General features: G+C 42.2%; 1 protein-coding gene across 3 annotated transcripts in view; it reads right to left on the bottom strand.

The window, feature by feature from the left end:
* Positions 1 to 898: 898 nt before the first annotated feature.
* The window catches only part of KLHL5 (kelch like family member 5), a 54,198-nt gene continuing 41,924 nt past the window's right edge, over positions 899 to 13,172 (bottom strand). For all 3 annotated transcript variants that reach the window (XM_081019965.1, XM_081019966.1, XM_081019964.1), the window contains 4 exons: positions 6,465 to 6,627; positions 5,167 to 5,379; positions 3,940 to 4,111; positions 899 to 2,277 (listed from right to left, as the gene is read on the bottom strand). In XM_081019965.1, the coding sequence (XP_080876091.1) occupies positions 2,221 to 2,277; positions 3,940 to 4,111; positions 5,167 to 5,379; positions 6,465 to 6,627 (605 nt within the window). In that variant the 3' untranslated portion in view covers positions 899 to 2,220. The remainder of the gene's footprint in view (positions 2,278 to 3,939; positions 4,112 to 5,166; positions 5,380 to 6,464; positions 6,628 to 13,172) is intronic.

Raw genomic sequence — 13,172 nt, 5'->3', positions numbered from 1 at the left:
CCTAGAAACATCCTTGTACCCTGAACAAAGGGGAAGACATGAATCAGAGACACTGGTACAAAATCCCCCTCAAATGCAGGCTAAATTAATCCACAGAACAGGAAGGGCTAAACCACAAAAACTCCAAAACTCCCTATTCTGTCAGAACTAGGGGAAAGGTTAGACAGCGCATCATTACAGGCAACGGAAAGCAGAAGTTGGGAGTAGAACTCTGCGCTTGACCAGGAGCCGTAAGCATGGCAAGAAGCACGCTAATTGGCTAATTTTTGCTGGCGATTCGTGATTGTCTCATGATCTGTGATTTGCTCAGGTATAAAGACCTCAGGATTTCTGTCGTTCGGGGTCCCAGTTCTTTGGAAGAGATTCCAACTGGGTCCTTACTGCTTGGCAATAAAACCTCACCTTCTCTTTCTCCAAAGCTGTGTCTGCCTGATCCTTATTCACTCTAAGTGGGTACCATCTATACTTTCACGTGCTTCAGTGCCACCCTTCTGTTTTGATAAAGTAGATCACCCTATATAATTTAGAGCAGTGTTTTGGGGAACCTTTTCCACATCTATACATCGGACTCTGCAAACATCTGTTTTTGGACAACTAACCTTATACGTGTATATTTATGCCAATGCATTTTTTTTACCAAGCAGGTTTAATGTAAGACAGCCACAACACTTAATTACCTCATGCCAGCTCACCCCTTGCTAAATTTGGGTATTGGTTATGATACTTCTCATTTGTGTGTGTGTATGAATAAGGCATCACAAAATCATTTGTAAAATGATAACAAACAGGACAGGACCTATACACTGAAGTAGAATGCCACTTCCCCTTTAAACTAATAGTTAATTGTGAACTTCAAAGTTCAGAACTGTATTAAAAAATTACAAGTGTGCAAAGACTATTCGTCAGACACATTCCATTTACTTTCAGAAAAAAAGAAATCCTTTAGTTTACATATTCAGATTTTTTTCAAGATAAAGTACAACAGAATGTTACATAACATATTTGAACACGTAAGAAACAAGGCACAAAAGAAAATATAAAAGTTTCATAGAGCACTTGGAACACCCAAGTAATTCTGAGTAGTGTAACAAGTCAACATAAGGCAAATACTAAAGAAAATCTATTACAGTATTAAATAATTTAGTTACGCAAGTCTGATCCTTGGAAAGACTGTCAGTCTTTTTGGAAGTAGCTGAGCAACCCGAAAGGATGCACCAGTTGTAGGGTAATGCCCACTTTTTGCTAAAGGAACACTTGCTTAAAATGGCACGAGTTTTCACCTTATAAAAGTGTATTAAGATTTGTGCAAACTCCTCTTTCAAAGTAAATTAAAGTTAGCTACATATAATTTCAGATTATGGAATGCTTCAGAAACCACAAATGAAAGTCACTTTTAATGATGCATTGGAATGCACCCCCCAACTCCAACTTCTGAATTTCTTTCAGGAAGAGATCCACTCAGTGAAACTGCAACCAGGCTCAGAAAGATGAAATGATATATAAATATTTATAGAATAAAGTTCCATAAAAGATTAGAAAATCCAGTAAGTGTGGTGGATGCTGAAAAGCTCTTGAATAAAGTATCCTATAGAACAAACACTTCCATAGCATACTAAGACAATAATGAAAGTGAGGCTTTGGTTAAAAAACAAAGGCTGCAAAATGTCGGCTGTGGTGAGAAGAGCTCAAGCATCAAATGTATAGCATTTCCCACGCAAGAGGTACCCTTGATACTCTGATTCCATCTGCATTTGGTTTGTCTTTGTACCATGTAAAAATAGTAACAATAATATTCCAATAGTCAAGACAAATTATTTGGAATGAAAGCAATGTCAATACCTGCATCCTGAACATGCCAAAAACATATATGGAAATGGAAAGGAAATGGTACTGTGCCCAGGCTTATTACAACAAAGAGCTCAGGGCCTCCTAGAGCAAGAACCAAAATTTGTAAGCGCCAATTATTTTTCAGTTGCCGCATTTCTAATGTAACCTGCCAGCTGGCTGCAGAGTATTCCATTACAAATAAATGTACATAAATTGCATTACTCATTTTTAAAAAGTGCATAATGTTGGTCCGTTTTGAATTAAAAAACATTTTAGCTAATAGATTAAGACCAAACTCTTTGCCCTGTGAAGATACACAGTACCTTATATGATTATAATTTAGTAACTTGGGGGCACCCCCCGAGTCTATAGAAGAGAAGGATATCTTTGTAATTAGAGCTTTACAGTCACGACACAGGCCCCAGCTCTTCCGAGGCACAATGGTGCAACCTGTAATGGTGAGAAGAAGGTGGAAAAGGGTCAGTGACAAAGCACACTTGCTAGAGTCGCAAATATTATATTTTAAAAAATTAGAGCCACAATAATATGAATGTTGAGCAAGAGAATAAATCACTTGCTACCTGTTTTTCAATCAGCGCTTAATTTGAGCCAGAGGTCACCTGGACTCAACCCCATCGTTTTTAATATACAATGTCAACGCTCAATTATATAAATTATGGAGCAGGATATTGATACAGGGCATAGGTTTCCTGTTAGCAGGGACAGGAAGATTATACTTTTTATGTCACCTTTTGTATACATCAGATCAAGGGTACACTACCTTCTAGGATTTCAGGGGCCACATTCCAGCCATGGTTAGGATCACAGAATCATAGAGTTGGAAGGGACCCCAGGGGTCAACTAGTCCAACCCTCTGCAATGCAACAATCTCAACTAAAGTATCTGTGGCAGATGGCCATTCAACCTCTGTTTAAAAACCTCCAAGGAAGGAGAGAATCTACCACTTCCCAAGGGAGTCTGTTCCACTAACAGCTCTTACTGTTAGAGAGCTCTTCTTTCCAGAGGTAAAAATGGACAGAGCAACTCTGTTCTTCATTCGGACAAGCAAGAGGCATTACCAGAGTTCAAGGACATATTCCATCGAGCCAAAAACATGGAGGATGCATGGCCAAGGAGGAGCTGTGGCCAGAGAGAGGCTTGGACTATTGCATTTAGCCCCTGGGCATGAGGTGCCCCCACATTAGAATTATTCTGCTGGGTTTACAGAGAAAAACTTGATTACTTAGCTAGAACAAAAAGAGCTACTTCTAAGTTTAGATTTCATTTGCACTTTCCGGTGGTAGCCACTGGATATGAAGTGGCTACCTATCCTGTGGCAGATGGTAAGGTTTGCTGTGTGCTCCCAAGTTGGATAAAAATGGGAGTGATTCTGCATATATGTAGAATGCTTTCACCACATATCTGTCGTCACATACAGATGGTGAATATTTGAGATATGGAATCAGTTTTTTGGTAGGCTTGAATCATAGAATTCCAGTACTTCCCATTTTAAATAATCGCATTTCCCTTTTCTTCCACCTTTCTTTCAGAAAGCATGTAGGAAAGGACAGAGGCTTGGTTGCACCAGGAAAAGAAGATGTTTGCCATGCTGCTCAAATCATATGTAGGGAGGGGCAGGAAGTAGCAGAACAATCAGAAGTCTGTTCATGATGGATGGCTCAGTCAGTGGAGCATGAAACTCTTAATCTCTGGGTCATAGGTTGAAGCCCCACATTGGGCAAAAGATTCCTGCATTGCAGGGGTTTGGACTAGATGTCCCTCAAGGTCCCTTTCAGCCCTATAGTTCTGTGATTCTTATTTACACATGGTTTCACTTACTCACCTGGGATGACTGAATTTGAGCTGAAGGCAGGCTTCCAAAAGAGGCTGAGATTACTCTTAAAAACAGCAACATTTGAACACTGATGTTGCCTTCTACTAACTGAGATGATGGAGCCAACTACCTGCTATTGACTACTATGACTTGGAGTGGCTCTCCCAAGGTCACAGAGAGTTCTGCCAGCCAGACTTGCTATGGGATCACCTTGAACAGAAGATGCCAGAAATTCAACCCACCATTGATGTATGAACCCTCCAAACCTTAAGCAATACCTGTGTCCACTCATTTGTCTGGGGGTCATAAGACTCCACCGTGTTAAGGTAGGTCTGTCCGTCATATCCCCCAACAGCATACAATCTGTCTCCAAGAAGGCAGACTCCCACTGCATCTCTGCTGATGCTCATGGAAGCTACGGCAGTCCACATATCAGTTTTGGGATCATACCTGAATTAAAAACAGCAACGTAAGGGTTAGTTCCATATGTCTGAAGTTCTGCCAAGAGAGTATTATATATGCTATTCTAATTTTTCCTGTTACTCTACACCCCGTATAGTATTTCAGAACTTCTTCTGACGGATTTCATTGTAACTTCACTTAGATCTTTTGCTTTCTATCATCACTGTTGGTACCGTTCTTACACATACACAGACCCTGATTGGAAGTGCATTCCCGGCAAGCTATTTGTCAATTGAGAACATGTTCATCCTACCCCTTAACACATTTATCTGAATCAGCTTAATCCACTTTTCCCCATTTTGTCCAAAATGAAGATCTGTGGTTTAATGCCATGGTCCGACATAATGTTTTCAGACACTGAGCCACGTCTCCCCATTCTGGACATAATAGAGAACTGTAGTTTTAAGCTAACCAAGATATGAATACAAAAAGGAGAGCAGAGGAATGAAAGCACAAACCTGGTGCTCATTGCCAGCTTACTAAACTGACTTAGCAAGCCAGGAATCTACATCTGAGCTGGGCGAGACGTATGATAGATTCTCTTGTTGCAGACTGCTTCTGAAAACAAATTCTTTATAGAATTTGACATCTCTCATGTAATTTCTTTTTTGCTGCTTTATTTTTAAAATTAATATCCTCCATAGAATTTGCACTTCTGTTTTGGTTAACTAATGTCTTTGTTTACTGACATTCTGACCCAAGTTGGTGGATTTTTACTACTATCCTTTTGGTTAACAGCATCTTGCCCAGAGCCACACAACAAATCTCCAGTTGTGGTGAAACACAAACCCTAGCCCATGCCAAATCTCTCTGAATGGTGTCTCTTGCAACTGTTCTATAAAAAGTGCTACCACTGCAGAAATACTCCAAATCAATTGCTTCTACATAACCTGTATCTTTTATTTTTTTACCTCCTTTTCTGCATCCTCCTGCACTATAAGCTCAAGTGTTAAATGCAGATAATTTTAAGATGCTGTAAATGAGGGAAATGGGACAGTGAGAACCTTAAGTATCTTCATAGCAACACTTTATGGCGTTAATACCTTTCCACACAGTCAGACAGCCTGGATGTCAAGTTAGAAGCTGGTGCATCATGGCCTCCAATAGCATAGAGAAACCCATTCCAGGTGGTTACCCCAACGCCACCTCTTCGTTTTGACATCTGAGCACAGAGTGTCCACTTGTTAGTATGAGGATCAAAGCATTCTACAGATTTGAGACAAGAACTTCCATCTCGACCACCAACTGCATATAACCTGTAAGCATACAAATACATGGTTGAAATACTTTCTGAACACACACACACAAAATATTCGAGTAGGCATTGAATTAGATGGCTTACTGCAGAATAAAAATAGCATTAAGTCTAACACTTTAAAATCTTCCTCAGGGACAACGAAATCTGCTGCTGCCTTTGCTTCAAAGAGAACTCTCTTGGGATCCTATTTCTGAAAGAGTCTCACCCATTTTCTGATGCTTCTCTTAAAACCTACCTATAGTTTCTTGGTAACAAAGTAGCAGTTTTAAACAACAGCTTTGTCTCAATTCATTTCCACCTCAGTAGGTGGTGCAGCTTGTCCTCTGATGTTGCATTTAAAACTGAAAGTAATAATGTAATTCTAACCACATTTATGGGCTCATTTATACAACAGATTTGAAAGTTTTATATATGTTACATTTTTCATCCCATTACTTGTGTGGTCCTTTTCTATTTCTAAATAAACAAAGATGCAAAAAAATTCAAAAATATCAAAAAAGGAAGCATATAATTTAGGAAAAAGTGCATTATAAAAAAACCACAGTAAGAGGGTTTCCCACAATGATAGCTATTCCGATACTTCAAGGAAGGAATAATATTTCTCAGAAAAAAACAAGAACTTGTTGATTTTCTTTCCTAAAATGGATAAAATTTTCAGTTTCTCTTCAGCCATCTTACTGCTAGAGACAATTGCTTATGTTACCATTTGAGTTTTCAGGATTTTATACAGCATTATCAATTTGTTATTAAAAATACATTGCTGGATTTGACTAAGTCAAATTACTGGAACCATTTCTAGGACAAAAGAAGTCCCGCCTGCAGTCCTGAAACCATTCAACATCCAAGAGGAAATTAACAGTAAGGATTTAATGAGTACTGGATGTTTCCTGATACCCAATGAATATGTTAACAAGAAGTGGATAGGACAAAAACAAGCATACGCAGCATCATTCAAAAGCCTAACACTCTGAACTTCTGGTAGATGACATCATTCCAGTGTTACTAAATTTCCTTTATATATACGAGTTTTGAGTAAAATGTTATGGAATATTTGCCCTTATTTCTCTCTTTAGTCCTACTTACTTTCCACTTAATACTGCTACACCCACTGTGCTCCTTGGGGTTGACATGCTAGCCACAAAGTTCCACTGACGTGCCTGTGGATCCCATCTTTCGACGGTATTCAGATAGCTCCAGCCATCATGTCCTCCTACAGCATACATAGGACCTTCCAGTACTGCCACCCCTTTGAGTTAAGAAGACACTATTATTTCAGAATGTGAAATGGCCCAATTGTTTATGACATACCGCAGTGGTTTCAAACGGTCACATCATCAAAAATGCTTTCCTCATTTATTTTTCTGATGAGGAAATCAGAACTAGGGCTTCTACAGAGTATTTTGAGACTCAGATGGAACCCTGGCCAAACTATTGAAAGGCATCCTACAATACATTCAACATCTTGTCCATCCGTATCTCCACTACATTACAACATATTTTCAAAGGATCATTCATTCATTCCTTTAGTAATTAATTCATTAATTTTCTGCCAAAGGAACCGAGGCTGCAATGTTTATGGGGATGGATAAACTGCCTCTCAGGAAAGCCTGCCTACTGTTCATTGATCACCTCATTTAAGAATCCTGATAATTTCGCCCCAAAGTTCAAAAGCCGCTGATGTACAGGAACAGAGAAACACTTGAGCCTTGACAGGCAGACATATCACAATATTTCTATAATATCCCTATCCTGCAACTGCCAATTAAGAATATGAAAACTCTTCGGTTCCTCACTCAAAATTACTGAAATGGAAAAAGGGGTGGGGTGAAGACTGTCTCTTGGTTTTGGCACCATTAGGTTTTGACTGCTATAATGTTTCCAGTCTTCTTTCTGTCAAAAGAAGGTCCAGTGACTTTCTCCCACTCTTCAAAGGAAAGTCAATCTCAATATGGGGTATATGCCATATAAAAAGTGTCTGAGATAACTACACATACCTACATGCAACATAGTGACCATACTTTTACTTCCCAAGCATGACACATAACAAAGCATAATGCTGGAGATGACAATTAAAACCTTTAAAGTTTGTTTCTGATTTTTGTCTATTACAAATTGCCTACTACTGATATCGAATGTACCAAAGAAGCCCAAGTACCGTATTTTTCGGCCCATAGGGCGCACCTAGTTTTTTTGGGGGGAAATAATATTTCCCCCCCAGGCGCAGGGCTGGGGTGGGGGAAGCCCAAGCTTCCCCCGACCCCAGCCCCCAGAACAGGCTGCTAACCGCAAGCCTAGGGAGCCCGGCGGGAAGTTGCGCCGGTCTCCCCAGGCTTGTGGATATCTTCCCGAAGCCTGGGGCGCGTGGCTCAGTGCGCCCCAGGCTTCGGGATGCAGGCAGCTCCCACCGCCAGCCTGCAAACCAGGTCGGGGAACAGCGGGAAGGCGCGCTCCGCCTCCCCGCTGTCCCCCGAGCTTGTGGGGCTGGCGGTCGGGAGAAGCGCTGCTTTCCCCACCGCCAGCCTCCAAACCAGGTCAGGTTGGGAGGCTGCTATCCGCAAGCCTTGGGAGCCCGACACAAACTCCCGCGGAGCTCCCAAGGCTTGCGGATAGCTTCCTGAAGCCTGGAGAGCGAGAGGGGTCGGTGCGCACCGACCCCTCTCGCTCTCCAGGCTTCAGCAAAAGCCTGCATTCGCCCCATAGGACGCACACACATTTCCCCTTCATTTTTGGAGGGGGAAAAGTGCGTCCTATAGGGTGAAAAATACGGTAGCAATTTCAAGGAAGCATTTCATTGAAATGAGCTGATCACGCCACTGTTGGTTTCTGCTTTCCTTCACTGTGCAGCGAAAGGGCTTGTCACGAGACAGGTGTTTACATTCCACAGTCTGTACTGTTGGAGTTTCTCACGGGAAAGGGAGACTGGATGTGACGTACACTGGTTTCCTGTTTTTCACTTTGTGACTCTCTCCGAGCTGTCAGGGAGAGAGGATGCATTTTCTGCTCCGGCAGAGGCAAGATGTCTTTCTGTAATATACCAGCTTTGAACTATAAATAAAGCAACCAAGAGTATGCAGCACGTACTCCTCATCCTTCCGCTGGGCACGGGACTCTGCTTTAAATCAACACGTGGTTATGGGCTCCAGAAGTCGAATCGGAGTGCCGGCAAAGGATCGGAATGCAGAGGGACAGATCGGATCGGAATCTGCTCTGCGCGTAAAAGTGATTGATGAGGTATGTGCTACTGCTCCGGGCAGCCTGCCAGCTTCTAGTTAATGGCTTTATGGCTGGACTTTGAACTTTCAAAGCCGGTTTTGCCGGGAATAGGCAAAAGGCTCCCAGGCACAAGTTACTATGCTGGGGAAATCGAAAGTAACTTTTAAGTGCGCTTTTGGAATAAGGCAGCTGCAGCAGTGACGCAGCAAGATTTGAAGCAGCATATATGACGCTGAAGGCTAATGCCAGAGTCATGATGGCCCTTCAGGATGCTTGTGGGATTCCTAAGCTCAACAAGAAAAATTACGCGGACTGGGTTCTGTATGCAGAGGCAATTCTGCGGAAAGAGGGTTTGTATGAGGTGATTACAGAAACCCCCCCAGTTCCAGTTACAGATGCATGGGAAGCTAAGGATTCCAAAGCAAGGGGAACTCTTACATTGATAGTATCCCCAGAAGAGCTCTGTCTATTGCGTGATAAGACCTCAGCCAGAGAAATTTGGGAAGCTTTGAGAGAAGCTCACTTAAGGACAGAAGCTGGGTCCACTATGTTTTACTTTAACAAGCTGCATAATATGGCTCTTGCTGAAGGTGGAGATGTGCGTTTACATCTGATGGAGATGCAAAATCTGAGACATGAGCTGCAACAGAGAGGACTCAACTTTCCAGAGGCTGTGTATTCTTTCATGATACTACAATCTTTGGGTTCAGGTTGGGAGTCTGTTGCAACCCAGATTGCTGTGCAACCAACCGCTCAGCTAACAGTGGACTATGTAACTGCCGTGATTTTAAATGAAGCAGATCGCCGGGGTGCTAGCTGCATGGGCAAGGGGGAGTCTTCACAGACGTCATCCCATAGTGCAGTGGAACCACCAGATGGCGCCAAAGCTTTGAAGGCAGTGAAATGCTACTCGTGTGGACGTCTAGGCCATATGAAGAGGGAATGCAGATATCCCAGGGCCAAGACAGAGCAGCGCAGCGAAAGCTCATCGCGCGGAAAAGGCCGAGGCAAAGGCAAAGGTCCGGTGTCTAGGACAACGCAGCACAAGGCTATGGTTTCACGCTTCACTCCAAAGGTTGCAGAGGTCCAGAAGACGTCTAGATCTTTCTTCGTTGTTGATTCAGCGGCAACCCACCACATGTGCAACGATAAGAGACTGTTTGTGTCTTTTACACCGCAGGAAGGTGCGATTCACCAGGCGGATGACCACACTATTCCCAGTAAAGGCTACGGAACTGTTGTTCTTCACAGTTTGGACTTATCGATACAAAATGTGCTTTACGTGCCAGACGCCAAACATAATCTGCTCAGCGTTGGACAGCTGAATGAGCGGAACATTGACGTTTCCTTCAAGAACAAGAAGTGCATCATCACAAAGAAAAATGATTATGTATTGCATGCTGAATATGTTGATCGTTTGTTTGTTTTGTATTATGATGATGTTGAAAAGGATGACACTTGTTGCATTGCAGGTTCTAACAAAAGTTTGCATGCAGAATGTATTCATGATTTTCACCGAAAATTTGGTCATTTGCATTTTGAGGCAGTATCTAAAATGCCTGCCTTGGTTGAAGGTATGACTATTAAACCCTGCAGGTACCACATGAAGTGCAAAGCATGCGCAGCAAACAAGGTGAAAATGGCTGCGAAAGGTAAGGTGTCTAGTAGGCAAGCTACAGAACCATACCAGGTTGTTCATGCTGATTTAGTTGGACCACTAGCGCCCTCTTTGGGTGGAAATAGGTACTTCATGGTTCTCATTGATGCATTTTCTAGATATATTTTTGTGTACAATCTCAAGCAGAAATCAGAGGCTTTTCCTAGGTTCAAGGAATTCTGTGCTTGGTTGGAAAATGTGCATGGTAAGAAGATAAAGACTCTTTTCACTGATCGCGGGGGAGAATTCACTTCTCAGCAGTTTGAAGCTTTTCTGACTGAGAAAGGAATTCAACACGATTTGTCTAGTCCTCGCTCGCCATGGCAGAATGGACTTGCGGAACGGGCAAATCAGACATTGCTTCAAGGGTTAAAAACCTTGCTGCATGATGCCAATCTTCCAGAGAGTTATTGGGCCGAATCTCTCTCGTGTTTTGTTTACACTTACAATCGCAGGTTATCTTCAGCGATTGGTTGTACCCCCTATGAGAAGATGTTTGGCAAGAAGCCATACATCAAACACATGAAAATATTTGGTTCTGACATGTGGGTTCGCTCACCACAAAACTCCAAGTTAGACAAGCGTGGATTGCATGGTATCTTTCTAGGTTATCAGAAAGGGTCTTACAGAATAATGATGACTGACTCTAAGACAATTAAGCTCACGAGAAGTGTTGAGTACAATGCAAAGTGGGGGGAGAATGTGGGAATTTTCCAATGTTATCCTGATGACGGTGATGAGACTGAGGATAGTCAAAAGCAACCACAACAACCCACACCCACTGATGAAGGTTCTGAGTCTGAATCTGAAACTGAATCGGGTGATTCAGAGGATTTCAAGAGTGCGAAAGCCTCTATGCGACCCTCTGAAAGCTCTGATCAAGAATTGGAGGAACCATTGTTCACAGTAGGTCGTTTTTCTCCTAAGAAGGAAGAGGAGAGTGTTGAAGACTTAAGGCTAATTCGTAGGTCACAGAGAGCCACAAAAGGCAGACCTCCAAAGAGATTTGCTGATGAGTTTGCTACGATAGCAGTAACAGCTGTTAAAAGCTCCAAGAAGGTATTTGAACCTTCAAGTTTCCAAGAAATCCAGGGTTTGGATTCAAAGGAAGCTGAGCCATGGTTAAATGCCATGAAGGCTGAGCTTGATTCCTTAGAAAGGAACAAAACATGGGAGCTAGTTCCAGTAGTTCCAGGAATGAAACTGCTTGGAAGCAAATGGGTCTTCAAAGCGAAGACAGATCAAAATGGCAAGATAGTCAGACACAAAGCCAGATTGGTAGCCAGAGGTTTTGCACAGGTACCAGGTGAAGACTATCACGAGACCTATTCACCCACAGTGAGATATGAAAGCATTAGGCTTATGCTCAAGCTAGCTGCAGAGGAAAATCTACACATTAGTCACCATGATATTAATACAGCTTTTCTGTACGGATCTCTAGATGAATCACTTTATATGCTTCCACCTGATGGCGTACAGGTAAAACAGGGATTTGTTTGTGCTCTGAAGAAATCCCTTTATGGTCTCAAACAAAGTGCACGGTGTTGGCACACAAAACTCACTGAAGTATTGTTTTCTCTAGGTTTTCAGCAAGGAAAAGCTGATCCATGTGTATTTGTCAAAGAGGAGGGGCAAAAGAAACTGTACTGTTTGTTTTATGTTGATGATTTATTATTCTTTTGGAAAGATGTCGCAATGTACAATAACGCCCTAGCTCAACTGAAAGAGCACTTTGACATGAAAGATCTTGGTGAGGTAAACAACTACCTCTCTCTGGAAATAGAGAGAGATCAAGATGGTAACATTCTAGTACACCAGTCACGGAAAATTGCTGATGTGTTAAGCAAACTAAATCTGATGGATGCTAACCCTGTAGACACACCGATGACAACAGGTTATCAGGTAGATGACACTGAAGAAGCATTTTCTGACACTACACTGTACAGAAGTGTGCTAGGCAAGCTAAACTTCATTGCCAGATGTTCAAGACCAGACATTGCTGTTAGCTGTAATTTGCTAAGCAGACAAGTCAACAATCCTAGTGTCAAGGATTGGAAAGCTCTGAAACGCATAGCGCGGTATTTGAAAGGCACTATGCATTACAGACTGAGATTTAACAATCAGAAGTCTGGTGGTCTTGAGATATTTGCAGATGCAAGTTTTGGAAGTGACACTACAGACAGGAAAAGTATGTCTGGAGTTTGCTACATGTACAATCAAGGTCTGTTTGATTGGTCATGCAAGAAGCAAACAACAGTTAGTTTAAGTACTTGTGAAGCCGAACTGAATGCACTATCGTATTCACTTAAGGATTGTGAATGGTTAATACAATTGTGCAAAGATATGAAAATTCCTGTCAAATGTCCAATCCAGGTTTACCAGGACAACAAAGCATGTTTGGCTTTGCTGAAGTCTGAAGGTTGTAAGCAAAGCACGAAGCACTTGCAATTAAAGTTGCAGCATGCTAGGGAATGTATTCAGAAGGGACTCATAACGGTGTCCTATATGCCAGGTAATGAAATTCCTGCTGATGTATTGTCCAAGATTGTATCGAGGGATCAACACTGTACCTATGTGCAGAAGTTGGGTTTGTACTGATATTGTACGAACACGCTGCCCAGTGATGTTCACAGAAAGGGGGAGGATGTTGGTTTCTGCTTTACCTTCACTGTGCAGCGAAAGGGCTTGTCACGAGACAGGTGTTTACATTCCACAGTCTGTACTGTTGGAGTTTCTCACGGGAAAGGGAGACTGGATGTGACGTACACTGGTTTCCTGTTTTTCACTTTGTGACTCTCTCCGAGCTGTCAGGGAGAGAGGATGCATTTTCTGCTCCGGCAGAGGCAAGATGTCTTTCTGTAATATACCAGCTTTGAACTATAAATAAAGCAACCAAGAGTATGCAGCACGTACTCCTCATC

Source organism: Podarcis pityusensis, assembly GCF_964106645.2.
Source record: "Podarcis pityusensis genome assembly, chromosome: 9".
Lineage (NCBI taxonomy): Eukaryota > Metazoa > Chordata > Lepidosauria > Squamata > Lacertidae > Podarcis > Podarcis pityusensis.
This window is presented reverse-complemented; position numbering and strand designations above follow the sequence as displayed.